Source organism: Chelonia mydas, chromosome 2 (genome assembly GCF_015237465.2).
Source record: "Chelonia mydas isolate rCheMyd1 chromosome 2, rCheMyd1.pri.v2, whole genome shotgun sequence".
Taxonomy (NCBI): domain Eukaryota; kingdom Metazoa; phylum Chordata; order Testudines; family Cheloniidae; genus Chelonia; species Chelonia mydas.
In genome coordinates, this window is record NC_057850.1 from 206,909,743 (window position 1) to 206,937,344 (window position 27,602).

General features: G+C 41.0%; 1 protein-coding gene across 1 annotated transcript; it reads right to left on the reverse strand.

Moving 5' to 3' along the window:
* Positions 1-3,794: 3,794 nt before the first annotated feature.
* TSPAN13 (tetraspanin 13) lies at positions 3,795-27,582 on the reverse strand. The gene is made up of 6 exons (XM_037890582.2): positions 27,214-27,582; positions 14,705-14,872; positions 10,151-10,231; positions 6,491-6,604; positions 5,996-6,106; positions 3,795-5,469 (listed from the first exon to the last, which is right to left on the reverse strand). The coding sequence occupies exons 1-6, from the start codon at positions 27,274-27,276 to the stop codon at positions 5,395-5,397; spliced, it is 612 nt and encodes a 203-aa protein (XP_037746510.1). The 5' UTR covers positions 27,277-27,582; the 3' UTR covers positions 3,795-5,394.
* Between the last annotated feature and the right edge of the window lie 20 nt (positions 27,583-27,602).

Here is a 27,602-nt window from a genome sequence, read left to right on the forward strand (position 1 = left end):
TACAGTGTATTTTGTCTTATTTTATGGGGCCTTACTCAACAATGTATTCAAATAGTCATCCAACATTAACAAAAGAAGGCTACTTCGTTAAAAGAGGCTGCAAAAGAGGTTATAGCATCCCCACTGTAACATCCAGATACTAAAACAGATTATGACTTGAAAGCCAGGGAGGCTTCTTCATCTCTACAGTTTTAACAGCCATCTAAGATTCCTACACTCAAAAAGGAGCCTGAGGAATATTTCCTAGCTTAAACATTAATTTTTTTTAAAACATTTTTTAAGTGTACTGCAAGGATAGGAAAGAACAGCAGCTTGCAATACTGATTTGACCACCTCTCTCAAATTCTAAGGAAGTTATAGTAAAATATCTAAGATAGTAAGAGAAACAGTTGCTTGATATTATTTGCAATAGCTTCATAGTACATTTAGTTCATAATACTAACCCAGAAGTTATTTCCAGATCTAGTACTTAAAATTAAAAAATAGTATAAGAAATTATACTTAATGCTGAACATGAAAATTATTTACCTGTCTTCAGAAATTTTATATTGACTCTTTTTACATGTTTAGTAAGAGGAACACAAGTCTGTAACACTTGGGGCCTCTGTCAGTACAACTATGAATTCTAGTTAATGTTATGAAAATTCTTGTTTCATGGAACCCCTGTATGTATCCATCATTGCTGACAAGATTTCAAGTGTATATCTCCCAGACTATGTACAATGGAGACATGTTAACCTTAACGACTGTACTTTGACCAAACAATAAGTATGCTAAGGGTATTGCTTGGAGCTGGGAAATGCCATCTCCTTCAGCTTCCTGTAAGGGGCTGGCATTTGGGGAGTGGAAAATTACCAGCAGGAGAACAAAGGAAGCAGGTGCTGTTGGAGGAGCATATACAACTAAAGGGATTCACTGGGACAGGAAACTTTGGGTAGGAGAGAGGAAGGGCACTGATCAGCCAAAGTCTGAGGTTTCAGAAGACAAGTCATGCACTGCAGCAAACTGACCCTGAATAGCCACAGAGGCCTCTGACTCCAGCCCAAAGAATGTGCTGGAATGTTGAGGAAACCAAGGCAGGGAAAAGTATGTAAGGGTTTTTTTTTTTGTAAATGGACATGTATTTCTCATACAATTAAGTAAAGAGCAATGGTGGTTTAGAATCCTGTGCAAAGTCTGTGCTGCTACACCTCTCATGTGCCTTTCAAGAGGTTAAGTGGAGGACCCACCACACCCAGAGTTCTGGGAGAATGTATGGTTAAGCTACAGGGGAGGGAGACTGAGGGGTCAGTAGTGGACAAAGGGACTGGATACTTGGACTGCAAGGTCTCAGGAGGTAGTTCTAGATAGATATCTGCACTGAGAGCCAAGAAGCTCCAAGAAGGGCAGTGTGTGGACTCTGTCAGACTATAGGAAGCATAAAGCACATGGAAGCCAATTGTTAAATCCCCTCACAGCGGTCTAGTGACTGGCCCGAGAGGGCACACCCCTGGAACCATGGCAGCACCTGCACAAGCCCTGAAAGCAAAATATCCAGTGACAATACCCAAGTCCCATACTTCTGGCATGGGCAGTACCACAGTATCTACCATATTACTCTTGACTCTACAATAGAAAACCTTAACTCCCACCTCAGCAACACAGCAGCTGTGCACTGGTGAGCTGTATGATACATTTTCCTATCAGTGTGAGTGATGACTTTGTACACACTGAAGGTGTCTGGGATTTTAGTTATAGGGGAGGAAGAGACGAGTAACTGATATGGGCAGGTGGAGCCATGTTAAGATGATTCTAGAGCTGGCCAGCTTTTGTTTTTAGGGGAACACAAACTCCCCCCCCCCTTAAAGCAACCATAACAGTTTCTTTGCACATTTGACTTTGTTCTTAGTGGTTAAAAGCTTTATGACCAAAGAAGGAACCTGATTTACAAGGAACTCAATGCTCCAAGTTGGATGCAGTCTAGAGCTGATATGCTGCTCATCTTATCTACAGAAGGGCAAATAGGACCACAAAAGAATCCCTGCTCACTTAACCATCTCAGGTAATAGATACTGCTTCCAAAAATCTTTCTAAAACTCACAGCAGGAGGTACTACTACTGAAAGCTTGCAAGTAGATTTGAGGGTGGGTGGCACTACTTCAGGACACTATTGGTCCCAACTGCTGTAAATGGACAGTTGAGACACAGTAGACAAGAGCTGCAGAAATTACAGAACCTGAAGCACCCAAAAATAAATAAATAAATAAATAAATAAATAAATAAATAAATCTTCTGCTGTTGGCATCTGACTGAGACAATGAAAATTAACATGCGTCAGTCTGCATTGCTCTGGATTGTTATTGAGCAGAACCTGTTTGTCAGCATGGACACACGTCCTCTGGAATTGTGGCTGAAGCATGAAGGGACATATGACTCTTTAGCACATCTGGCACATAAATACCTTGTGACGCTATCTACCAGTGCCATCCAAATGCCTGTTCTCACTTTCAGGTGACGTTGTAAACAAGAAGCCATCAGCATTATCTCCTGCATATGTAAACAAACTTGTTTGTCTTAGCAATTGGCTGAATAAGATGTAGGACAGAGTGGACTTGTAGGTGCTAAAGTTTTACATTGTTTTATTTTTGAATGCAGTTTTTTTGGTAAATAATTCTACATTTGTAAGTTCAACTTTTGTGATAAAGAGATTGCACTACATTACTTGTATTAGGTGAATTGAAATACTAATTTTTTTTTATAGTGCAAATATTTGTAATCCAATATAAATAAAGTGAGCACTGTACACTTTGTATTCTCTGTTGTAACTGAAATCAATATATTTGAAAATGTAGAAAACATCCAAAAATATTTAAATAAATGGTATTCTATTATTTAACAGCACAATTAATCATGCAATTAATCACAATTAATATTTTAGTTGTGTGATAGCCCTCACTTTCAGACTTTCCTCCACACCCACCAGAAATAGAAACTTTTTTTAATATAATGAAGAGATTCTCTTGTAATTACAGGAGCTTCAATAAAAAAAAAAAAACCTACACACAAAAATAAACCACCACCAAATATCATAAAGTCTCATGATTTGACAAATTGCTAGTCTCTCAGCAAACCTACATTACTATGGTTTCAGCCACCACATTTATGGAAGGCTACAATAAAGAGCAAGCAACATTACTTAAAGCACGACCATGAAGAAAGAATTTTAAAAAACAGAATCACAAATGGGAGCAAATACAATATTTTATTGTAACCTTCACATTCCCAGCATTCCTCATTTATTACTAGCTAGGTTCTTGCTAAAATACAGACTCTGGATACATCAGCTATGACTCCCCTCTGAATTGGGGTAAAATATGGTTGTGCTACTAGTGTAGCTAAGCCAAAAACGGTTTAGTACCAGCTCAAAGAGAGCATGCTGCCAACCATTTTCCTTGTGTAAACGGACCCTCAGATTGTGAGTGCTTCTTGACAGTATCTTATTAACTTACAATGCTGCTTTTGCATAATAGGACTCCCAAAGCTGCTCGTTTCCACCTTGTTGCTGCAGTGCTCTATAAAAAGAGAGGTTTGCCTCTAAGTATGCGCATGCACACCCGTGGACCTGAGCTAACAGATGAAGTGTCAGACAGCACTCAAGTATATGTAGCATGGTGCTGGGGTTTGTAGAATGAATAAAAGCTTGTGTACTGCAAATAACTACTTCTCTGCAGCTCTGTACATGAAGTTCTTAATGCTTCTCCCTTCTGTCCCATCTCAAATCTCCACCTAGATGTCCTTATGCAATCTCAGTTTAGAAAGAAACTGAGCATACAGATGCCTATATGGGTCCTATCATCTCTGTATCTGAGCACCTGCTTACCATACTAAATTCAGTTCACTAAATAGGAGATAAGGCCCTTCAACATCCTGCCCCAACCTACATTACACTTGTTTCCCTCATACTCTCCAACCTGTGCTGCCTGCGCTCTTCTGTAGCTGCTCTCCTAAATATTGTTTCTGGGCAGCTTCCCAGTTTTTCAAGTTGAGTGTCATACAAGGAGAAGAGGAGGAATTTCAGCCAAGATGGGCAGCTCCATTGAAATCCTTCACTGAAGACAGGACAACATTTAACCATAATTCAGAGAAAAGAGTGCATGTTAAAAACCATCATGCACCTTAAAGATTAGGCCTTCTGATCATCCAGTGTAGTGTATCACGGTCTATAAAGGTATCTATTTTAGCATATGAACAACTTGGTCAAGGACAGTGATTTCTTCTGAAGTTTTAGAGAGCATTCAAGTACAAGCACTTTTTTTTTTTTATTATTATTTTTAAACTACCAAAAATGCCACAATGATATTTTTACAATTACATTTCAAATCAAGTATTTTAAATAGATACTGAAGGATGAAGATGGGTCAGGTTTGACAATGAATGTCAGAATCACACTTTCATAAGTTACTACAACAATGAATTTAAACTACCTGTAAAAATAGTTTTATAAGAAATCTTTGATCATCAATCAAAATTTGTTACACTAACAAAATGGATCATTACCAGTTCCGATATTGTCTTAGTACCACAGTTCATTCGCCTATCAAGAAAGTTGCTTTTTTAAAGTACTTTTAAAATTAGTTTCAATAGGTTAATTTTAATGGGTTTTCCTCACTCATTATTATTCTCAATTGCTTAGATACAAAGATAAAAAAATGTTTTTATTCTCTTTAAATGCAATTCTAAAGATGTCAAGACTAAACCCTACAGAAGTCAGTTAACATATGTTTATTTCCATGATCTAAAATGGTATCTTGAATTTATCTAAAATAAAAGAAACACAATAAAGGGTTGATAAGCTTAAATATTTCAGATGTTCTCTATGGTATTTAACCCACACAGCAGAATGGGAAACAGTGATTCAACAGAAAAACAAATTTACTGTATTTCACCCTACGGGCATTCAACATACAGATGCATCATTTTAATGAGAAAGCATTTTTTTTTTGTAAAAACCACAACAAAAAAAACACACAAGAAAGTGGTAATGTCAGAATATATGTTGGTTGTATTTTTTTGTTGTTCGGTTGGGGTTTAAAAAAAAAAAAAAAACACACTAAGAAAGGCAATAAATTCTGGTGCCATAAAACTAACTTGAAACAGTAGACTGCAGCAATTGTTGTAATCTAACAGTTAACTATCATCTCAGAAGTGTTTACACTGCGTTCAGCTACAGAATAGATATATCTATTTCCAGATAGAGAACCCAGAGGTGAAGATGGGAAACCAAAGATGACAAGCACAAACATCTCCATGTAGGAAAATTGTTTTCTTTCAGATCCTTAGCGTGCAGAAGTGCTAATTGCTAGAGAATTCATATTTTAACTGGAAAAGACATTCAGTCCTTGAGAAATTTTCCAATCAAAGAAATGCACTAGGGTTTGCACGAGAATCTTTTTGGTTCCTGTATCTGTAAGTCAGCCAAACTCCCAAAATCTGCAAAAGAAGAAAAAAGCACTGCTAAGTGTCTATCATCTCCCCACTCCAGGCATCTGGTTTAAAGAACAGAATATTTTCCATCGTGCCTTGATACATAAAATTTCCAAATGCAAGTTCAGGACGTGCTTGCACTGGCACTTAAGCCACAAGAAAACCCCACAAGTTCCCTTGTTACTAGTGGGAGGACGTATCCTGTGAGAGATTTCATTCTAGCAACAAGGAGAAAAACCTGCATATCCAATGTGTGGGGTATTGGCATATACTTCCCTATGACCACACCAATATCTACAATTATTGCTTAATCATTTATCTACAGTATTAACAATGTAACTGGAAAGGTGTGGCTACCATACGCACTGAAGATTAGAGACTTGGGAAACCACCAGTGCTGAAGACCACCTGCCTCTCGGCAGTTTCTGTTCGCTATCCACTCTGCTTGAGTTGCTAGTCAGAAAAGCCAAACGATGTTGAATAATAGTGTTAGAGATTTCTGTAGTAAAGAATTATGCTAATGTGCACTCACCTCAGTGAAACTGAAGAAGAGTCCTATGCCACCTACAAATCTCAGTACCATTCCTGAATATTCTTCTATTATAGGTGCACATGTTAAACATCGGTTATCTTTAACGCAAGCCTGTAACAGAAGAAATTACAGCTTTTAGATTATTTTTTAAAAAAAAAAAAAATGTACCACAAACATGTGAAGCTAGCCAGAGGCACCTAGTCTTTAGATGGCCTAGTTTTGCCCAAGACTGGCATTTTTAATAAACTGGACTGTAAATAATACATGACTATGTCATGCTTTTTAATCAGAAGATCTCAAAGTGTTTAAATGAGGTAAGTACCATAAAATGAATTGATACAATTCTGTCTTGTGTATTTGATAATGATTTTTCAAGCTATACAGTATTCCTGTAAATGTGATGATATACTTAAGCTGCTAAGCAATGGCAATATGGTTGCACACTTCTCTAGAACAGAATAAGTAACAAAAGTTATATCTCAGTGATCTACTTACAGCAGAGCAGGTTTCACTTGAATTGAAGTTTCTGAAACCACAACAGTCTAGATTCCTCTCAATATCTTCTCTAGCACTCTTTGTGTTGTTCCATCCAACCTCGAGAAGTTGTCTCTACAAGACAAAGTTAACACGTGCATCATTTAATAAATGCTACCCTTGTTTTTTGTATTTCATTGGTGTCCATGTGGTATGCATGATACTCACAGACACAGCCCCAGCCCTGATGTATTTACAGACTAAAACAAGCAATATACATATGTCATGAATATAATGTAAAAATAGCCCAAATAGCTAAGGAAAGAAAAATATCCAGTATAAGGTTCACAGTCCGTATGGATTATCTCCACTCTTTTTCAGATCTGCAGCTGTACCACCAGCCAAGTGGCAACATGAATTTTAATAGGCAGCAGGTTTAAAACAAACAAAAGGAAGTACTTTTTCACACAACGCACAGCCAACCTGTGGAATGTCTTGCCAGAAGATGTTGTGAAGGCCAAAGATTATAACAGGGTTCAAAAAAGAACTAGATAAGTTTGTGGAGGATAGGTGCATCAGTGGCTATTAGCCAGGATGGGCACGGATGGTGTCCCTAGCCTCTGTTTGCCAGAAGCTGGGAATGGGCAACAGGGGATGGATCACTCGATGATTACTGTTCTGATCATTCCCTCTGGGGAACCTGGAATGGGCCACTTGTCAGAAGACAGAATACTGGGCTAGATCTGGTTGGTCTGACCCAAATTGGCCATTCTTATGTTCAGATCTCTCATTAACCAGATTTTAGTGAAACACTGGTTTTACTGTGACCAACGCCATGCATGGCTGATCATCTAGTTGCCATGCTCTTATTCACTCCCTGCTGCTGATGGGTCATTGAATTGTGTCAGATACTAATGCTAAAAGTTAAGAGGCACTAACTGAAGATGCTCCATAAAATCCAACAGTAAATTTTATGGGCAAGTTTGCTGGAGCTGGGACCTACCACAGATTCTGCTGTGGAGGAACAAGAGTAAGTTAGCCAGAAGCTGTAGTAACCGCAGCAGCAAGCTGCTCAGTAGCACTGAGTTGGCTGGTGGCCCCAGGGAAGTTCCAGAAGACTGGAAGAAAGCTAACGTTTTGCCGTTTTTAAGGAGGCTAAACAGTATGACCAAGGTAATTAAAGGTATGTCAGCCTAACATCAATCCCACACAAGATAATGTAACAGCTGATGCAGGACTCTAGCATTAATTATATTACTTTCCTTTTGTTCTTTATTAATAATCAACATGGGTTTATGGCAAATAGATCCTGTCAAACTAACCTGATATCTTTTTTTGATATTACAAATTTGGATAAAGGTTATAGTGTCGATGTAATATACTTAGATGTGACATTTTGATTAACATGGCACATATGAAATGGATTAAAAAACAGGCTAACAGAGGTCTCAAAATATAACTGAATAGTGAATCGCCATGAAGTGAGTTTGTTTCCAATAATGTCCTGCATGGCCCTATACTACTTAACAGTTTTATCAATGACCTGGAGGGAAAAAAACAACAACAACAAAAAAAAAACCAAAAACACAAAAATCATCACTGATAAAGTTTTCAGATGACACTAAAATTGGGGCAATGGTAAATAATGACGAGGACAGATTACTGTTTCAGAGTGATCTAGATCACTTGGCAAACTGGGCACAAGCAACAAATATTTTAATATGGCTAAATGTAAATGCATATATATGGGAACAAACAACGTAGGCCATACTTACAGGATGGGGGACTCTATCCTGAGAAAAAAAGAAAAGGAGTACTTGTGGCACCTTAGAGACTAACCAATTTATTTGAGCATAAGCTTTCTTGAGCTACAGCTTGATGAAGTGAGCTGTAGCTCACGAAAGCTTATGCTCAAATAAATTGGTTAGTCTAAGGTGCCACAAGTACTCCTTTTCTTTTTGCAAATACAGACTAACACGGCTGTTACTCTGAAACCTATCCTGAGAAAGTGACTCTGAAAGAGATTTGGGGGTTGAGGTAGATAAGATGAACATGAGCTCCCAGTGTGATGCTGTGGCCAAAAGTGCTAATATGATCTTGGGATACATAAATGGAGGAACTTCAAATAGGATTCTCGTGCAAACACTATATTTGGCACTGGCGTGACTGCTGCTGGAATACTGTGACCCGTTCTGGTGCCCACAATTCAAGAAGGATGTTGATAAATTAGACAGGGTTCAGAGAAAAGCCACAAGAACGATTAAAGGATTTGAAAACATGCCTTATAGCGATAGACTGAAGAAGCTCAATCTATTTTGCTTAACCAAGAGAAGGCTAAGGGGTGTCTTATTTACAGTCTATAAGTACCTACATGGAGAACAAATATTTAATAATGGGCTCTTCAATCTAGCAGACAAAGGTATAACACAATCCAATGGCTGGAAGTTGAAGCTACACAAATTCAGACTAGAAATAAGGTACATTTTTAACAGTGTGAGTAATTAACCTTTGGAACAATTTACCAAGGGTTGTGGTGGATTCTCCATCACTGAATTTTTAAATGATGTCTGGATGTTTTTCTAAAAGAGATGCTCTAGGAATTATTTTGGGGAAGTTTATGGCCTATGCTATACAGGAGGTCAAACCAGAGGATCACAATGGTCCCTTCTTGCCTTCGAATCTATGAATTAAAGATTAAAAGCTTTCAGAAAGGGTGGGTGCAAAGGTGAGGAAGAGAAAAAGGGAGCACCTTTCCTACTTCCACCTCACACAGAGCCATCAATCAAAGCCCTGCCACATACCCCCCTTCTCCCATGACAGCTGTCCCAGTTTTTTTTCCCCACATTAAGAGGTGTGATCACTGTCATCAGTAGCTCCGGCACAAACTATGCTTGATAACATCTTATCCATGGATGTGTAAACCTCACGAGGTTACAAAGCTGGGCTACAGAAGTGAAGCTGAATAAAGGAAGTAACCTTTAATAAATGGTACAGATTTGTGAAGTCTTAACAGTTCAAACAGGATATAAACTTAAAACAAAACAAAACAAAAAGACTGGCTCTTAGAGGCAGACTGCGGGCCCAGAGGACGAGGCTGGTTCCACATGCCAGTGTATTACTAGATAGTCACTAAGCAGGGGGGTCAATGATCTGACTTGTGGATAGAGGGAGGAGATACACCTTAAATCAAATAGGGTTTACATGCTTAATAGACTGGATTGAATATACCTATAATAGCCATAGTTTCTGGATTATTCAATTTATTACATGGAAATGTTTTTTTCATGCGTAAGTAATTCAGTGTTAATCTAAATTTAAGATAACAGCAAAGGAGACTACTGAGTATTAGTTCAGCTTGCTCCAAGTTGCTGAACTTCACATCACATAACCGATATACCTGAGAACAGAAATGTAACCAGGAAGTCTAAAAGTAGTAAAGTCAAAAATATAAACCACTGAAAAGGAACACTGAACTGCATCAATGTCCTCCTAGAAACCTGACACCCAGCACCGATTTTGCAGCAGTCCTTAGCTTAATAAAGGATGTGAAAAAGGTCCCCATCATCCTTTATAGAGATATACAAGCAATATACTATGCATACAAGGCAGCAGTACATAGCTCAAATCTACCTACAAACACATCATTTTTGTTCAACTGAAAATTCAGAAGAAATTTCTTACCTGCTGATCTTTGTTCAATGCCAAACAAGCACAGGAGACGGAAAACTGGACAATGAACACTAGCAAGAGAATAATCATGTACTGAAGAAACACAGTTAAGGTTACATTTTCAAAGGAATTTTAGGTAAGCAAAGCACATGCTTAACAGTTACATGCAGAGTCAAGTATGTACATAAATGGTGCTTAAGAATATAAAAACTATTGAGCGTCTAAATGGGAGGGCTTGGCCATCTTTTGGAATGTATAAGTAAGCTATAAGGAATACGTAAGAGCTCAACCAGACAATGCTTTATGATACAAGTTTAAAAAAAATCTAGTTGCAATGCTTTGTATTTGTTTTCTATAAGTCACTTGATTTTAAAGATCTAATGAAAATTCTTTATTTCCACACATTAAAATTTTACAAGGACTGGATCTGGGACTTTGATTCAAATACCCAATTAAAATTTTATTTTGATATTTCCTGCAACTACACAAGCTACATAAGGTTCATTCTTGCTCTACTTTAAGGCATTACCAGAACAGCCTCTTTGTGATGGAATAGCCGCCTCATACTTGACAGACACGTGTCTTCCTCAATGACTCTTTAGACCACAATATTTCCTAATGCAGAGCAGATTTTACAATTAAAGGAGACTAAGTTCCAAACAAGTCTGTTTCTAAGTCAGATATTCCTTTTAACTGCAGGAGAGCCCATAGGACCTAGTTTAAATGCTTAATATTTACTAGAGCAAAGGGCTGTAACCATGGAAATAGAATAAATGGTGATCCTCAGGAAATATCTTTCTTGTATCAAGCATCTCCTGTATGTGTGTTCAAGTGGTTTTGGTGGTTTGATTACATCCAGGCCTGTACACGGCTGGGGAAAAAAGAAAAAAAAAAGAGCTAAACTCAATTGTAAAAGTGACTTTGCAGAAAAACATGGCTATGTAGTAGTGTCACCTGGGCTTCCATACCTTTTATTCATGTGCTGCACGAGAACACGTACATTTTCCAAGGGTTTCCTACAGGCATCTGCAGCACAGAAGCAACAGAACTTTACTGTAGCTGCAGCAGTGCCCATAAGCCCAAAAGTCTGGAATATTTGTGTCTTCTAGAATAGATGCAGTTTGCCATATATCCATTAAGAATTGGCTAAGATACAGAAGCAACCTCCCCCCCCTTTGTCCTTCTCTCCTCATCCAGCTACAGATAGGCATGGGACTAGGCTAGACTGAATAGATTTTAACTTTGCAAGGAATGCTCAGGTCCCAGCTGCACAGAAGATCATGTGAACCCATAATTATGTCTGTTTTTAAAACCCACCTGTGTGGGCTAGCCACCACGCAGCAATCTCTCTTGCTTGCCACACTTATACATAACGTGGAACTCATAACTGTAATACAAAGCACTAACTAATCAGGCAACTGCTCTATTTATAGGATATACAGCCTCCCGAGGGATCTTCTTGCATCCTGCATGTGCCATGCCTTTTCCTTTAAAAAAGGAAGGACTGGGGAAGAATGAGTGCAGGAAAAAAAAAAAAAAATCTTACCATCTCTGAAAAATTGTGTTTATTTTGATAAGGTAAAAGCTAACTGTGGAGACTAGTCTGTATGGAGTCACCACTGCAATGGAAAAGCAGTAGATAAATGCTTTTCTTAGTGGTTTGAACAGATGTGCAAGAGCAGAGCTGTAAAAGGCTGAAGATCCACTGCATTATCTATGGTCCTTTATGTACTAAGGAGCGACTCCTAGAGGTTGTCTAAGGAAAAAATATTCAAAATTGATAAAAAAAGGTATGTTTGGAAAGAAAATAGTGAGCTCTAACTCTGCTGCAATACACTGGACAGAATGGAAAAATATTTAGCTAGAACAGGGAATGTTCATTTGCCTTTTAATGCCTATTTAATCTATTTATTTGTATTAAAGCAACAGCCAGGAACCTGACTAAAGGATCAGGACCCCGTCATGCTAGGTGCTTTACAGACAAAACAAAGAAAAGAATCCCTGCCCCAGAGAACATTTATCTGCTGACCTTGTTAACAAGATTGCAAATTTAGATCAGCAATATATTTTGTGATGCAGAGGACCGTCTGCAATCATTTTGATCAGACAGCTGACCTAAAAGCGGGAAGTTCCATACTCCCATTGCTAATCCCAGACTCAAAGTTAGCAAGGGTTTAAATGACAGATTTTCTGTGTACAAAGCAGTTAATTTTGCAGGCAGTCTTAGTGGGTAGGCAGCACCCTTTGTTCAAACATTCTTTTTCCTTAAGTGAGTCAGAGTCTCACCTTATTACAGAAGGTAACCTGAACCTGCATAAAACGTACACAGGAGACAATACAGGGTCTTACTTCTCTTGTTTTCTTAAATCTGTTTTTTAAAAATGAATCATACTGAAAGGGAAAAAACACACTTCTTTTTAAATATTGAAGAGGCAAGTTTTGAAAATTTGTAATTAGTTTCCTGTCGTTCATTGACAGATTTGTATACTTCTGGAAACTGAACTATTGTTTTAGCAAAATTTAAAAAGTCACTTAATTTTTCATTAGTGGACTGCACCCAAAAATCAAAGTTGGAGCTGATGAAGCTTTACCCCCCGCCCAAACCCCAGAACGAAAGCTAAATACAATTATCATGATTTAATCATGGATGGCATCACCATAAACTATTTACATAGTGCCAACAGAGCACGTTGTCAATACAGCATTAGACAAAGTCCATGCTGGGACCCCCAAGAGCCTCTCGGTGCCATCTGGCAAAGGGTTCACTGATCTGTAACAGCAACTGCTATCAGGCCTGACAAACTCACTACACTCAACACACTGCTATCATAGTATATATCCAAAGAGGATCAAGTGCAGTATCTAATAAAAGTGTATGTCCTACTGATCATCTTTGTGAGATGTATGGGTGGGTGATATTTAAGATGTATGTACTGAAATTATATTTTAGAATCTGTGTCCCATGCAGGTCTGACAAACAGGTTTTGCCAGACAAAGATGTAGCTTCACCTGTCTGCCTTGGTTCACATATAAAGTAAGCATTGTAAGCCAACACAATGGAAGTCGGTCAACACACATCAACAAAGATGTGAAAGCAACATGGAACCAGCACACTAGGGCAGTGGTCTCCAAACTGAGGTGCGCGAGATGATCCCAGGGGGTGCGCGGCAAGAGTAGTGCTGCCGGGCCACACTCAGCTGTTTTTTTCTTCGGCGGCAGCTCTGCACGGCTGGTGTTCCCCTCAGGCGGCCCACCTGTGGCAGGTCTTCTTCTGTCGGCAGCACGTCTGTGGCAGGTCACCCTGTGGGTGCGCGAGCCAAAAAGTTTGGAGACCACTGCACTAGGGAATAAACCACAGGGGTCATCCTGACTCTAGGGACAAAAACAGTGGATTTGGGGGTGTAACAAAGCAGCAAGAGGACATGTTTTTTATCCTTCACTGAAGTACCAAAAAGAACAGGTGGATCCTAGTCATGTTGATTGGCGAGGCTGAGAGATTGCTTTAGGTGAGTAACTGCTTTAGACAAAGATTCTAGCTTTTTAAAGTTAAGGTTTGACTCTAAGGATCGTGTTATACTTTTTGTTTTATATGTAACCATTTCTGTTTCCACCTGTCAGCCTTACTCGCTGTCTTGGGTCGTGGCTTTTGATAATAAAACTTAAGATTGTTTTTACTATAAATATATCTCAGTGATGTGAGGTTATCAAGGATCTACTCCTGCACTGAACTGTGTGTTCCTTGGGGGACAGCAAATCTGGTAATTTCTGTGGGTGTCAAGTTAGAGGGGCTGGATGCTGCAGGGGGGTGTTTTCAATGGTGCTTGGATACACCTATTGTTAACCTGCAAAACAGAGTCCTTCAGAGATTGTTTGTGTGGCTAATGGTGTTATGGAGCTGACACCCAGTTAAGCACCGGCAAGTCTTCCTCTCGCTGAGGCAGGAGGGTAACAAGGAGACTGTCAGTCCTGGGCACCCCGAGAAAGTGTCTTACATGCTCAAGTCTAATTCAGGCTGACAAAGGACTAGATATGAATGAAAACAAATGGAGGCTGAATGAAATAGGTGTAACCCGCTTCATAGAGATCCAAAGATCCAATTGGTGCCTGAGAAATATCTTAATTTCCCTACAATAAATTCAGGGGAACCAGTTACACAGGGCTGTCATTTGACTCCACTACAACACGTTTGAGTTTACTTTAACCTAGAGTTAGAACCGTGTTATAATTAGGTCAGGGGACAAACATGCAGTAAAAGTCTCCTGTGACTGTTATAGATGTAATGTAGATGAGTCCTTGACAGAAGTAACATTCTCATCATACAAATAAACAGGAAGCAAGAGGTTTTTAAAACAAAAACACCACACACCTATAGTGGATGAAGGGAAGCATTACGGAGAACTAATTTTGGGCACAAACTGGGAAGGAGTGTTGGGGCACCTTTTTGTTCTGTGTTTGTATAGCACCTAGCACAATAGGGTTCTGGTCCACAACTAGGGATTACTCTAACACACACACACACACACACACACTACAACTTGTGTTTGTAAATTTTCAATCAAAGGATACAAAGAAGAGTAACACCTGATGGTGTTTGACTGCACCGATCAATCCAACCAAAGCAATAAGGAACAGAAAGATCCCCACTGCAATTGCCACGCCAACTACTCGGAAACTAGAAATGAGGCCAAAGCCTATACCCCATGCTGCAATTCCAATCAGCAGCAGGCTGACCAGCTAGAAGGGGGGAGGGGGAGAGAGAGAGAACAAACAAACCACAATTAGTATCTAAACAAAAAATAGTAGAGATTGCTAGTGCTCCTAGCACTAATGTTTCTTGAAATTAAAAGAGGATACTTCCTCTCCCTACCACTGAAAAAACTCAAGTCCAAAATATGAAGTTAACAATTTAAAAATTAGCTCCTGTAGAGTTCTCTTGTTCATAATGTGCAAATGTACATTTACCTTTCAATATTGTGAATGTGAGGTCTGTTCCAACACATTCCATCCTCAGTTTAAGACCAATGTCTCATACCAGAGACACCAGTATAACAATGGGGATTATAATAGAGTTGAGCATGCATCTGAAACAAGGATTAACAGCTTTATACCACAGATTGAGAAATAAATTAGAGTTCCAAATACCTTGTGAGAAATACAAGGTCTATTTAAAGAAACAGGATATACTTGGCTCCGTTGCTACGTGAACAAGTTGGAAAAAAATACCCTACTTTCTAGACATATAGTCCAATCAGCACTACATCAGTGTTCAACATTTTCTGAATTGTTGATGTTGGGACAATACACATTTACAGAGATCAAATGCAAATATGCTGTTAGAGTAGCATGTCAAATACTGCAGACAGCAAAACAAACAGCTAGGAGTCTTGTCCTCACTGAATGTGCCTTTGGGAAGACGGCTTTACTATGAAGCAAAGACTACTCTAATAATCACAGCAAATTCAAAACGCTCTCAGTAAGCAGTTTCCTTCCTTTCAAAGGATGGTATTCTGAAAATGTAGATTGTGGTTCAGCTAGTTTACTGGAAGTATTGTTTTATGAGCAGGAAGGTCCAGCCTTTCCTGTGTTCAATCTAACACAAAGAAAAGTGTTGGAGCCATGAAAAACTCCAGGATCTCTAGATCTGGGATGGGATATGAAGGAGGGAAGTAGACCACAAATAATCAGAGCCCTGAACAAACTATGAAAGGATCTGGGGGGAAAAAAAGGGTCTCATGTTTAAAAAAAAAAAAAAAAAAAAAAAAAGATTGAAAACTGGAAGCGTTCTCAGTTTCTAAAACCTGGTCTTGCCAAAAGTAATTCACAGTTTTGTAATTAAGTGCAGCTGTAAGTATTTTGCCTAGTACAACAACTATTTGATTTTACTAATCACATAAATGCAATCCGAGTGCTACATGTGGCTTTCAATTTTCATTTAAACAAATTTACAGCAAGACATCTTCATGCTCCCTCCCCAACCCCAAACAAAAGATTTCCAACCCATCCTCAGTTCCAACATAATTACCTAGGGCCATTTTTAAAGATATGTATTCAGAAGTCCCACTATGGAAGTTAAAAAAAAAAAAAAATCACATAGGCCCCGAAATACCATTTTTGACATATATAAATCCCTTATGCCACTAAGGGCTTGTCTACAGGGGGCATAAGGGAAAATTAATCCAAACTAATTAAGGTGTGAATTTGAAATGGATTAGTTAAACTGCCTTAAACTCCTGTATTAACACCCTCACTGAGAATTAAAATGGCCTTCATTCAGTTTAGTTTAATTCACTTCCAAAATGAATTAAGAGAAGCCAAATTAAGGCCACTTTAACTCTGAAAAACAGCGTCCACACGGGGATTTAATGCTGTTTAACTAATCTGGTGTCTTGGATTTTTCCTTTTACTGAACTAGGCTTAGGATAAAACTAGGTAAGCAAGACTCTGAATGACACTGGCAAACTGCCCAGTATCTCTCAAGGCCTTTTTCTGAGGAGGTACGGAATTTGTTCTGTATTGATTTTCATAAAGAAAGACAATAAAAAGTTCAAAAAGGTAAAGATACACCTTGCATAAGTCTCTGGAGATCCCATGAAGCATGTGATATTCAAAACAATTATGCAATTTTCTAATAGGTCTAAGCTGCAAGACCAGACAATGTTACATAGACATGTTGGGGGTGGGGGATATCAGTAATAAACTAGGAAAAGACATACATGAGTAGGGAAAGGAGGGAGGAACAGGACAGGGGGAGGGAGGGAGGGAAAAAGAGGGTGTATTAGGTGGAATAGAGGTCTGGCATTCTGTAAGCCATCAACATTTTTTTAATCCAAGTTTCTCTAGAAACAGGGTCCAAATTTCTTTGAAATCATAATTTAAAGCAACCTGTAAGAGAATTTGCCAATTTAGTAATATTACTTGTACAAAGGATGAAAACCCAGCTGTACTGAAGTCAATGGAAGTTTTGCCACTCACTTCAGTGGAGCCAGGATTTATTACAAGATATGCTACCTCTCTAGTAATATGCAGCAGGTAATTCTCAAGCTATACAACAAATAACGAGAGAAGAAAATGAAATGTAATGTACTCAACTTTGGAACAAATTCAACCAGGAAGGATCATTTACTATACAGCATATCTCGTTGGGTTGTAAGAGGAAGCCACTGTTCTCCTCAATTAAAAACTTTCAACTGTAAGTATATTCTTCAAGTACCATTAAATGTATCTTTACTTTTGATGGCAGTGTATTAAGATACACGCCAGCACAAATACCCAAACACTTAAACAATATAGTATAGAGTAAGTGGGTCTATTTTTAGTTTATTTCCATTTGGAGTAACTGCAAGGAACCACAGACTGACTGTAGTAATAAGTACAAGTGGAATGTGATAAAGTCCAGTTTACTCAAGTGGGCAGCATTCATACGTAAGCAGAAACTTTCCAGAATAAAGGACAGCTTGTGGCACTCCTCTTAGAACAGGCTAGTGCAATCAGGCTCTCATTCTCCCCTACTCAAATCCTTGGTGTCTCTGAAGAGAGCAAACAAAGATGCCTTAGGAAAGTCTGGTGGTGATGATTAAGGCTACAGTTTGGCCAAGGAGATTGTGGAATCCGTGACTTCAGCCCGCAGCAGCTGGGAGCTGGTAGTCCCACCTCCCATGGTAGCTGGGAGCTGGGGGTCCCCCCACAGCTCCTCAGCCAACACGGGCTGTGGGGGGAAAGGGCGGGGGCAAATCTCCTAGAGCTCCCCAGCTGCCACGGGCAGAGGTCCCTAACAGCTCCCAGCCTCGGGGAAGGGGCCACAGCTCCCAGGCACGGCAGGGCAGGATGCTCGACCCTCCTACCTCTCTGTTTTGTCATGGACATTTTTAGTAAAAGTCACGGACAGATCATGACTTCCGTGAATTTTTGTTAATTGCCCATGACCTGTCCGTGACTTTTACTAAAAGAGTCCATGACAAAAATCGTAGCCTTAGTGATGATTGCTTGTTCAATGAAAAACTGGACGGAGACTAAATGCATTTCAGAAACATTTATCAGATGACAACTTTCAGTCATTAACAATCTATACTGCTGCAGCTGCAAGGTCTCCTGTGTAGCTGCTCTACACTGGCAGGAGAGAGCTCTTCTGCCGCCATAATCAAACCACCCTCAATGAGCGTCTGTCGCCAACATAACACTGTCTGCACCCGGGGCGGGAGGGGGGGTATTCCCCCCACCAGCCCAGAACCGAAGCATGTAAACTTACCTTCATGGGGCCCTGGATAATTGCCCTGCACTTGCGACTCCCCTAAACCTACCGTGCAACCCCCCAGGTTGAGAAACGCTGATCTAGGTGAGTTGAGTACACGCTGGAAGGCATGTTGAGTACCGCCAGGGGTATGCGTACCCCTAGTTGAGAACCACTGCTATAGATTCATCAATGTCTATTAGAAAATGTAAAGAGCCTGGAATGTGTTTTCTGTTCCTCTGCATTTAATCTGAGACATCTCAAATTTATAGGCCACTCTTGCATCATATGGAAATTAAGGCTAAATGAATTCAGTTCTTTAGCTAGCTGTGATTAAAACTCCTATCAGCCCCTGCCTACCTCCTTCCTCCTGCACAGCAAAGGGGAAACGGTCCTGCCTGCCTCCTGAACCAGGAACTGGCTGAATTATGTTTGGAAGCAGCAGCAATTGAGAAGCTGAAGCAGTAATCAGATGACAAGAAGGGAGCTGAAGTAAAAGTGAACTTGGAGAAGGAACCACATGCAGACTTGTGCATGGAACAGACGGACACTGCCAGACATTACAGATTGTCGGTCCGTGTGGGCCTTATAGGGGAGCAGCAGCTGAGCAGGGAACCAGTGCAGAGGGGCCCAAATGAAAGTATGGCCTGGAAACCTGCAAGCACCTATTGGCTTGGAACAGAGACTGGACTGGACAGGGCACCCTGGACACTAGGCCTGGAGAGCCCTAACTCTTGAGTGGACTGCTCCAGGAACCCAAATAAGAATCGCTTTTGCTCACTTTGAACTGTGACTTCTTAAGCCTCTGTACCAAAGATATCTGTCACCTCTTTTTCCTGCCAGTCCTAGCTAAATGCCTTTTCCCTTAGCCCAGTAACCACTCAGACACATGGCTAGCACCCACAGGACCTACACCTGAAGCACCTACAGCAGCGGTCCCTAGACTTTTGAGGGCAGCACCCCCCCTTCCCCCTGTCCACAACCCCCCCTTCCTCCTCCCCCCTCCCCCGAGCTCGGAGCAGCTGGGGGGCGGGGGGAAGGGGAGAGGAGATGTGGCCAGGGTAAGGGGGCTAGGGCCGGGAGTGGGGCCAGTATCCGAGCCACAGCCAGGGGCAGGATCGGAGTCGCAACTGGGATGTGATGGGGGCTGGCAGCCGGGGCTGTGTGCAGCTCCACTCTGGGGCTGGCCCCAGCCCCACGTGGAACAAGCAGTGCCACAGTCATGCTCCCAGCCAGGTGCAGAGCCGTACCGAGCTGGGGCTGTGGCCGGGGCCAGGGCCGTGGCCGGGGCCAGGGCCAAATCAGAGCTCGGTGGGAGGAAGAGCTGGATGGCACTCTTCCCCCCTGAGGGCTGCCCTGAACCCACTGTGCCCCCCAAAGGGCCCACCATACCTTCATAAGGGGGCACGTCCCACCCTTTGGGGTCCTCTGACCTACAGTATGTACCTTCAAGTGACAGCACACCTGGCACACTACTGGCACTGTAGGTGTTTGGGGTATTGAGCAACTTCCTATCCCATTTATATAGTAGCCCACCTGTAATGTTGACTTTAGCTAAGATTTTCTCCAATATCACTCTCCATTAAAGTTTGTGTGTGTACTGAAGCAGCTATAATGAAAGGACTGGTTGACTCACGGCGATTGGTAACAGGCAGTTTCACCTGTAGGTCACTTGTTTAACTAAAGGAGTGATCAAAGCCTAGTTACTAAACAACCTTGTGACGTGACAGGCAATATATGTGAAAGGAGATAGGAATGCTGCAAGTCAGAAAAGCGGGTTGTGCCGTTGGCATGACAGTCCAGCTTAACTATGTACAATACTTGCTAGTTCAGAGCAAGTTGGGTTTGCTGCTTTTAACTGAAAAAATAATCCCCTTTTCAGAGGAATTGTAACAAAAATGCCTCTGATGTTTAAACCATGTTTTGTATACAGGTGTCAGAGGACCATTTATTTTTTGCAACTGTTAGAAAATCTAGGTGCCTGTATTTTCATCTTTGTTGGTTTTCTGTGCCAACTTGAGACACTTGGTACCATATTTTCAAAACAGCTGAAGACCCAGTCCTCATGTTCTTTTCCACAGGAAATTGGAGGGTGGGGTAGCATAAAGGCAGCTTTAAGTCACCTTTGTGCCTCCTATATTCTGGGCTTTGCTAGGAGCCAGCCTAAAGGCTGCTCTAAATTGTGCTGATTTGTAAAAGCTGTCTAGGGACAATTATGCTGGTTTAAAGGAGTCAGACTGTAGTGCATTCCATGCCCCTCCCTCCTACTCTTGATTTTCCCCCTGTAGCTGTACTGGCAGCTATACACCAATCACTTCCTTTCACTGAGGAGATTTCTTGGAGACCTGTTTCCTCCCTCTTTATATCATCAGAGAGGAGGTGGATAGTGCAGCAGAAATCTGGCCCAGGTGTGTCTTAGACTCCACTCCCAAATATCGAGGCACACAAAATTAGTGAACCCTTTTGATATTTTGACCTTAAGTTTATTCACCAAATGACTGTTCGGTTACAACTAGTCACTTTTGTGACTCAAATCTTCAAACTCTCATCAAAAATACAGTGCTGCACAAAATAAAGAAGAATATATAGCAGCCATAGGCAAGCAAACCATCACAAACCTATGCCCATCTGCTAAACCAAAACCAAATTCTGAGGTCTTGTTTTGACCACCTCTTGTTTGATCCAAGTGTTTGGAGATTCCTCAAGAAAGACAACTCTGGCAGCGTTGCCTATATAGCCAAAACCATGATTTATTAGAAATCCTACATCATTTCCATAGCAAAAGAGATAAAACAGGGAGTGCAGGCTGTTGGCAAGTCCTTATAACTCCACAATTCTTGTAACAGCTCCTCATGCTACCCCAGACCTGTACGTGGGGTCACAGTGAGTTTAACACTAGCAGTTTACTACAGATTTAAATTAAAAAAAAAAAAAAAAAAAAAAAAAAAAAGCAAAAGCCAATGGAGGTTTATTTTTTACCTGCTTGAGCAGCCTTTCGACCACACAGTAAAGTCTGATCTCATGTTCTGGCATCTCTATAGCTAAATACAGACATCGTGCTCTGCTTAAGCTATTGCCAGTTAATACGGAACCTGAAATATCAGAAGTTGCCGGGCTCCCCACCAGTATCTGACAATTATATAGGAAGTGGAATTGACATTAAACCTTGTAATAGACTGATGTATGGTAAATCCAAGTACATTTCCAGGTTTGTCACATGAATCTTAGAAATATTCCTAGGCCCTCTGTAGCCAATGTTATGCACTATCAAATGTGCACAAAGAAACTGGTGACAAGAGCATGCAATGGATCAATATGATTTAGTTTAGGTTAACAAGAATATTTACTAAATATTTAGAAGCAGCTTCTGTATCATCATTTTGTATAGACATAAAAACTGAGTCCATCTTATAAAGCTACCTTCAAAGTTACCTTGGGTGGAGAAGGTGTTAGATATGGGGGAAAACAGTATATCTACGAATATCAAAGAGATAAGATGAAGTAGGGCTATTCAGTACAAGCAGTTGCTGTGTAAACCTCCCCTTACTGTCTTGGCACTGCACACCCAAACTTTTTAATTAAAGACATTAAAAACTCTTGAGTGGAGATGCCAACCATAACAAGTAGTGTGGTCACTTAGTAGCTGCTTATCTACATCACAGGTTGAGAAATTCATTTTCATATTAACTCAAATGGAAATTTGCTCTGTTCTCCTACAGACTATGAACTAACCCATTACCCCATAAGAACTTGTCCCATCCTAGCACAAAGTTAGAGTAGTCCTCTGGTTGCTCTAACTTATTCCTGACTGCACATGACTCCAAGAAGCCATTGAAACAGTGAGAAATCACTGGGAAATAGGTACACCTGCCCCTGTTTACCCTGGGAAAACCCACTGTGCCAAGGGTAAGGAAGGGGTGGCAAAGAAACTGACATGGTGGCTCTTCTTGGCTACACTAGGATCTCCAATACAGAGGGAATCCTTGAAAAGGGAACAGATTCACTAGCTTTGCACTGGAAGATATTTTCCCCATGATGTAGTCCACCCGCACTTGGCTAATGCTTTGCTATTAGCCATGTTCCTTGTTGTCAATAGCCAGGCTGGCAAAGGGTTGTCTTCTCAATATGAGAATTTCTGTCCTCATCCAAGATCTTTTATGAAATTCAGAGCAAATTTTATTTTCAGGTTATATTGGGAGAGGGGGAAAGGGAACCTGTTGAAAAACAGAAAAAGGACGTAGCATTAATCCAGTAATTACAACAACTGTAGTTACTATAATCCATCAGCACAACAGGCAGTGTTATAGAAATATGGAGCTGTCTGCAAAGCATGACATAATTTCAAAGTAATACTAAAGTATAAGACAGTTTTACATACCCTCAGTAGATAAACGTGAGCTCAGTTACAAACCACTATCAGATATTTGGTATTTTCCATTGATTAAACGAACAAGGTGCAGTTACATCATGAACTCTGTACTAGCTAAAATTACATACCTTTAACCGGAAAAAAAATGAAGCCACATCTACAGTAAATATTTATGTAATTTAAGTAAACATTCAATAATTTAAAAAAAAAAATCCAAGTTGCAATATTGAAAGTTTTAAAAAAAATTTCAAAGTTAGGTCTCTACAGTTCCTGCAGCAACAGAAATTTAACTGTTTAGGCTGTTGCTCAGAGGATACAAGACAAGTGGTTTTTGGTGGTATGGTTGTCAGCAGGTCTTTAGTTAAATTAATCCTCACAGTAGAGCTACCTATTTAGGTTTTGATAGTTAATTGCAACTTCAATATCCCCCTTCCGATAAACTGATAAAACAAGATATTAACTGCCAACACCTTTATTTAATCACAGTCATTAAAGAGAAACTATTTACTTAAAGAAAATCCTGTCTCATTTATGTAAGCTAATATTAGTGCAATTACCAACTGAAAGTTTAGCAGCATATTTTTTTAATATATAATGTTATACACAAAACACACACATTTCTATTTGACAATACTTTGCAGACAGTCATTGTACCCTCTGGAATAGCAACAGGCGAAAAACCGTGTTTTAAAAAAACGTAACTGCAAAAACCTCAAAAATTGGCACGGACGTGAAATTACATATTTTTTCTCCTAATTGACTAGATTTCAAATTGATGTTCCTTAAATACAGAACAATTTTCCCAGTAAGTCTTCAGTCAAGAAAAAGCACTTAAAGTTAAGCACTTGCTTAAGTATGTGAGTAATCCCACAGGCTTCAGTGCAACTACTCACATTCAATTGACTGTATGCGGGCAGATTAGATTCCCTATTCCCACACTGAATCCCAGTGTGGTGAGTGAGGCTCTGCATGGGCAGTCACAAATTGCAGGACCAGGACTTAAGCACATTTGAAGCAGACCTCCAACAATTAAGTAGAGGAGAGAATAAGTTATCAGCAAAACGTACTCTAAAAAGAAGAAAGTAATTAGCCCACTGAAGGCAGAAACATTTTAGACTTTTTACAAGGTGTCAATAAAACAAAACAATGCAAAAAAAAGAACAACCCACCACACCCTTTTCATTCATGGATTCGTTCAGACACTTTACAGCAATGAACTTATCATAGTCAACAGAAGTTACTTTTCACTGTTGTACCAGTAAAGTCAGTGCCAATAGCGACTTGTAATATCCTGCTTGGTTGTTTTGAAAATTAAGATATTATTTTAAAATGACAGAATATGAATTATAAGCTTTTAGAGGCTACAGTAAGAACCTGCAATTCCCAGGATAAATTCGCTACTACTATGGAATATAAAAAGACACCTCACATACTAAGCTATATCGTCCCAATTCCAGACATAGAAATTGTTCAAGAGATGCCATCAACTAACTCATATGTCAGAAAGAATTTTTAGTCATGTTACTCACTCATTGGATTATTTGAAGAGGATCCATTTTTTTAAAATACAGTTTGTTTTTATTCATGCTTTGGTTGCTTTCTGCATTTCTTCCTACTTAGACATTTAAACCAGTTTAAGTCAGCTGCACTGCCGTGATTGGAGTGCTTTGATTTTTAATATTGTCAGGTCAACACCCAAGGAACTGAGCAGACTCAGCATCTTGTAGGATCAGGCACTGGTGAGGCCAACTTTGAGTAGAATACAGCATTACCAATACTATTGTGACTCAAAAATCTACAGACACAAGTCTTAAGGCTTGGTTTTACTTGACCTTAATGTAAGGCAGTGTTGGGCAACCTGCGGCTGCCGCATGCAGCCCATCAGGGTAATCTGCAAGCGGGCCGGCAGACTGTGTGTTTACATTTGCAGGGCCACCTGCAGCTCCCAGTGGCGGGCGGTTCTTGAGCAGATTACCCCGATGGGCCACATTAGGCCCATGGGCCACAGGTTGCCCACTTCTGCTGAAAAGAGAAGTCCCATTTGTTTTTCTAACTACAATTACATTTCCTGCAGGGGTCAGATGGGGTATTCGGGGGGGGGGGGGGGGGGGGGGGGGGGAGGAAGAAGAGTGGCAATGCTCTTCTTCACAAAATAAAACACAAGTTGTCAAAATGAGGCCTTCTCACATTAGATTGTGCAGGTGTTTAAAACAAGATAACGTAGTTCTCTGTGCAGGTGTTTAAAACATGAACATGTAGCTCCCCCTTGGTGGTGCTGATCTGCCCATAGGCTCTGCAAGACTCCTTGGGCTTGGCTACTAAGTAACTGGGGGATGGAGGGGAAGAGAAGAGGGAAAAGAGGAGGAAAGTGGCGTTATCTTCCAAACTCCACTGCACGCATGACACCAAAAGGAGAATGTGACTCAGTACATTGTGCAGACCTGTGATTCTCTCTGTCCTCCCTTACATGAGAAATTAAACAGTTAACAATGTTGGACTTAGAAACACATCTTTGCATCAGTTTACACTCTTACATATTTGAGGTTTTCCTCACATCCATAACAGCTAGAGACTTACTTTTGTTTGTTAAATTAAAGCTGAGATTCAAGAGAACAAGATGCTATCTCCAGAAAGGTGCCAGTATGCAGAACTACAGCGGATTCCAAATGTGATTGCCAGGCTGACCTGGCATTCTCTTACACTATTGTCAAATGTAAAAGTAACAAAAATATTAAATGCATGTTATAATGATTAAATTTAGATTTTTAGGAGATCTGTGGAAGGAAACAGTTATAACACCTCGCTACACTTCTCCCTGCTTCTGCACCAAAAAGCCTTATAATAATAAAAAAAAATTAGTTACAAATTTTGCTTTCTTTTATGTATTGGAAATAGCTACTTAGTTCTACTGGGGGGGGGGGGAGGTAAAATTATAAGGTTGTTTTTAAATTTGAGCACTGCAGTGAGTCAGTCATTTGCACATACAACTTTTAAATCCAGTAAAAAACAAAATATTTTACATCTCCTCCTCCCTAAACAGCCAGTACCCTACGCAACAATGTTTTGAAATATTACTCATTTTTAAAAAGGAAATGGACATATGAAATTATTATAGGCATTTCTAAATCACTATTGCTAGAGTAGCTGGAGGCTCTTTAATATTTTCCCCTCACTGTGTATAAGTGTCTATTGAATGAACTTGCTCATATGTGCAGCCTAGATAGAAGATTTTGCAGAGCCAAAATGACATACAAGTACAGCAGTTTTACATGTAATCATGTCAAAGGGACCTCTTTTTAGCACCTTACTAAGCACTATGGCAAAAATGTAAAAAAGGAACCTTCCTCATTCCTTCACTGGACAAGAAGATCTTTCTAACTAAAAAAGGTGTGAGCAGATTTATTCTCAACTTTAACCAAATGACATTCAGGCTTTGCAGCGCTCTTTCCCCACTTTCTTGGTTTGGCTTGTTTTATAACATAATAAATGAGAAACTAAATGCAATAGGTGACAATGATGATTTAGTCAGGTGGAAGTTTGGGGGTGGGGGGGAAGGCTTCCATAGCCTAAAGTGCACTGGTCAGCAGTCAAACAAGATAAGGACCGGTCTCAAGAAGACAAAAGGTGGATTTTGATCTGAAACAAGACACGTTGCTCCAGTTTACAAGACACCAGCACGGCAGGATGGTTTTTAAAAACAATTGGTTTCAGAGTAAACAGCCATGTTAGTCTGTATCCGCAAAGCCTCTTACAGTTTGTATGGCAACTTCCACCTTCTCTGTGTATATCTTCTTACTATATGTTCCATTCTATGCATCCGATGAAGTGGGCTGTAGCCCACCAAAGCTTATGATCTAATACATTTGTTAGTCTCTAAGGTGCCACAAGTACTCCTCTTCTTTTTAAGACAATTGTAGTTAGTTAGCATTAGCAACCAGACTGATACTGAACACTGGAGACTTTACTGATCAACAAAATAGATTCACATGCCAATCCAAGCTCCTCTCCCCCCCCCCCCCCCCCCCCCCCCCGCATCCTAGGAGCACACAGATCTCTGCACCATCCCTACACAAGTCTGACGCGTGGTCAAACAACCCTGTCTGTCTCCTAGACGATTCAAGGCGGACTTCCCCCTTCAAAGAGACTGTGAGGCAAGCCGGACACCGAGACCCCAGCAGCTGCTGGTCTTTTAACTCCCTGGCCGATCTCTCTGCTCTGCCTGCACGTGCTGCCCAGCCAGGAGCAGCTGCTGATCCCGGAGGCTCCTCGGCGGTGCCCCGGCTGATGGGGAGGCAGAAGCACCGGCGCAACGCCCCAGCCTCGCCTGCTTCAGACGGCGAGGCTGTGGCCGCCGCAGGCAGCTGCTCTGTCTCCCTCTTCCCCCCAGCGGGGGGAGTTACACTCAGGCCCGGAGCCCCCAAGGAGCTGCCCAGCAGGGGCACAGGCTGGCGCTGGGCCGGAGCAGCGGCAGCTACTCACCGTGTAGAGCAGGTTGAGGGCGCACAGGCAGTTCTTGGAGCAGGTGAAGCCCCCGCAAACCATCTCGCCAGCGCCCTTCGCCGCGGCGCGAGAACGGGGCTGCCGCGGGCGGGCGGGCAGGCAGGCAGGAGCGGCGAGGCCCTCGGGCTGGCGCCTGCTGTCCGAACGCTCGCCTCTCCCTCGCGGCAGGTGGCAGCTGGAGCCCGCAGTGCGCTGGGAACTCACGCGCCCTCCCGGCGTGTCGCGCCGGCTATGCCACCGCCTTGGGGTGGGTGGGAGGAGCTGCGCTGGCCGCCGCGCTCGCTGATTGGCTGCACTTCGGCCACAAAGGTAAGAATATGCAAATGAGTGGAGCGCTGAAGGGTGGCGGCGGCTGGGATCCGGGAGCG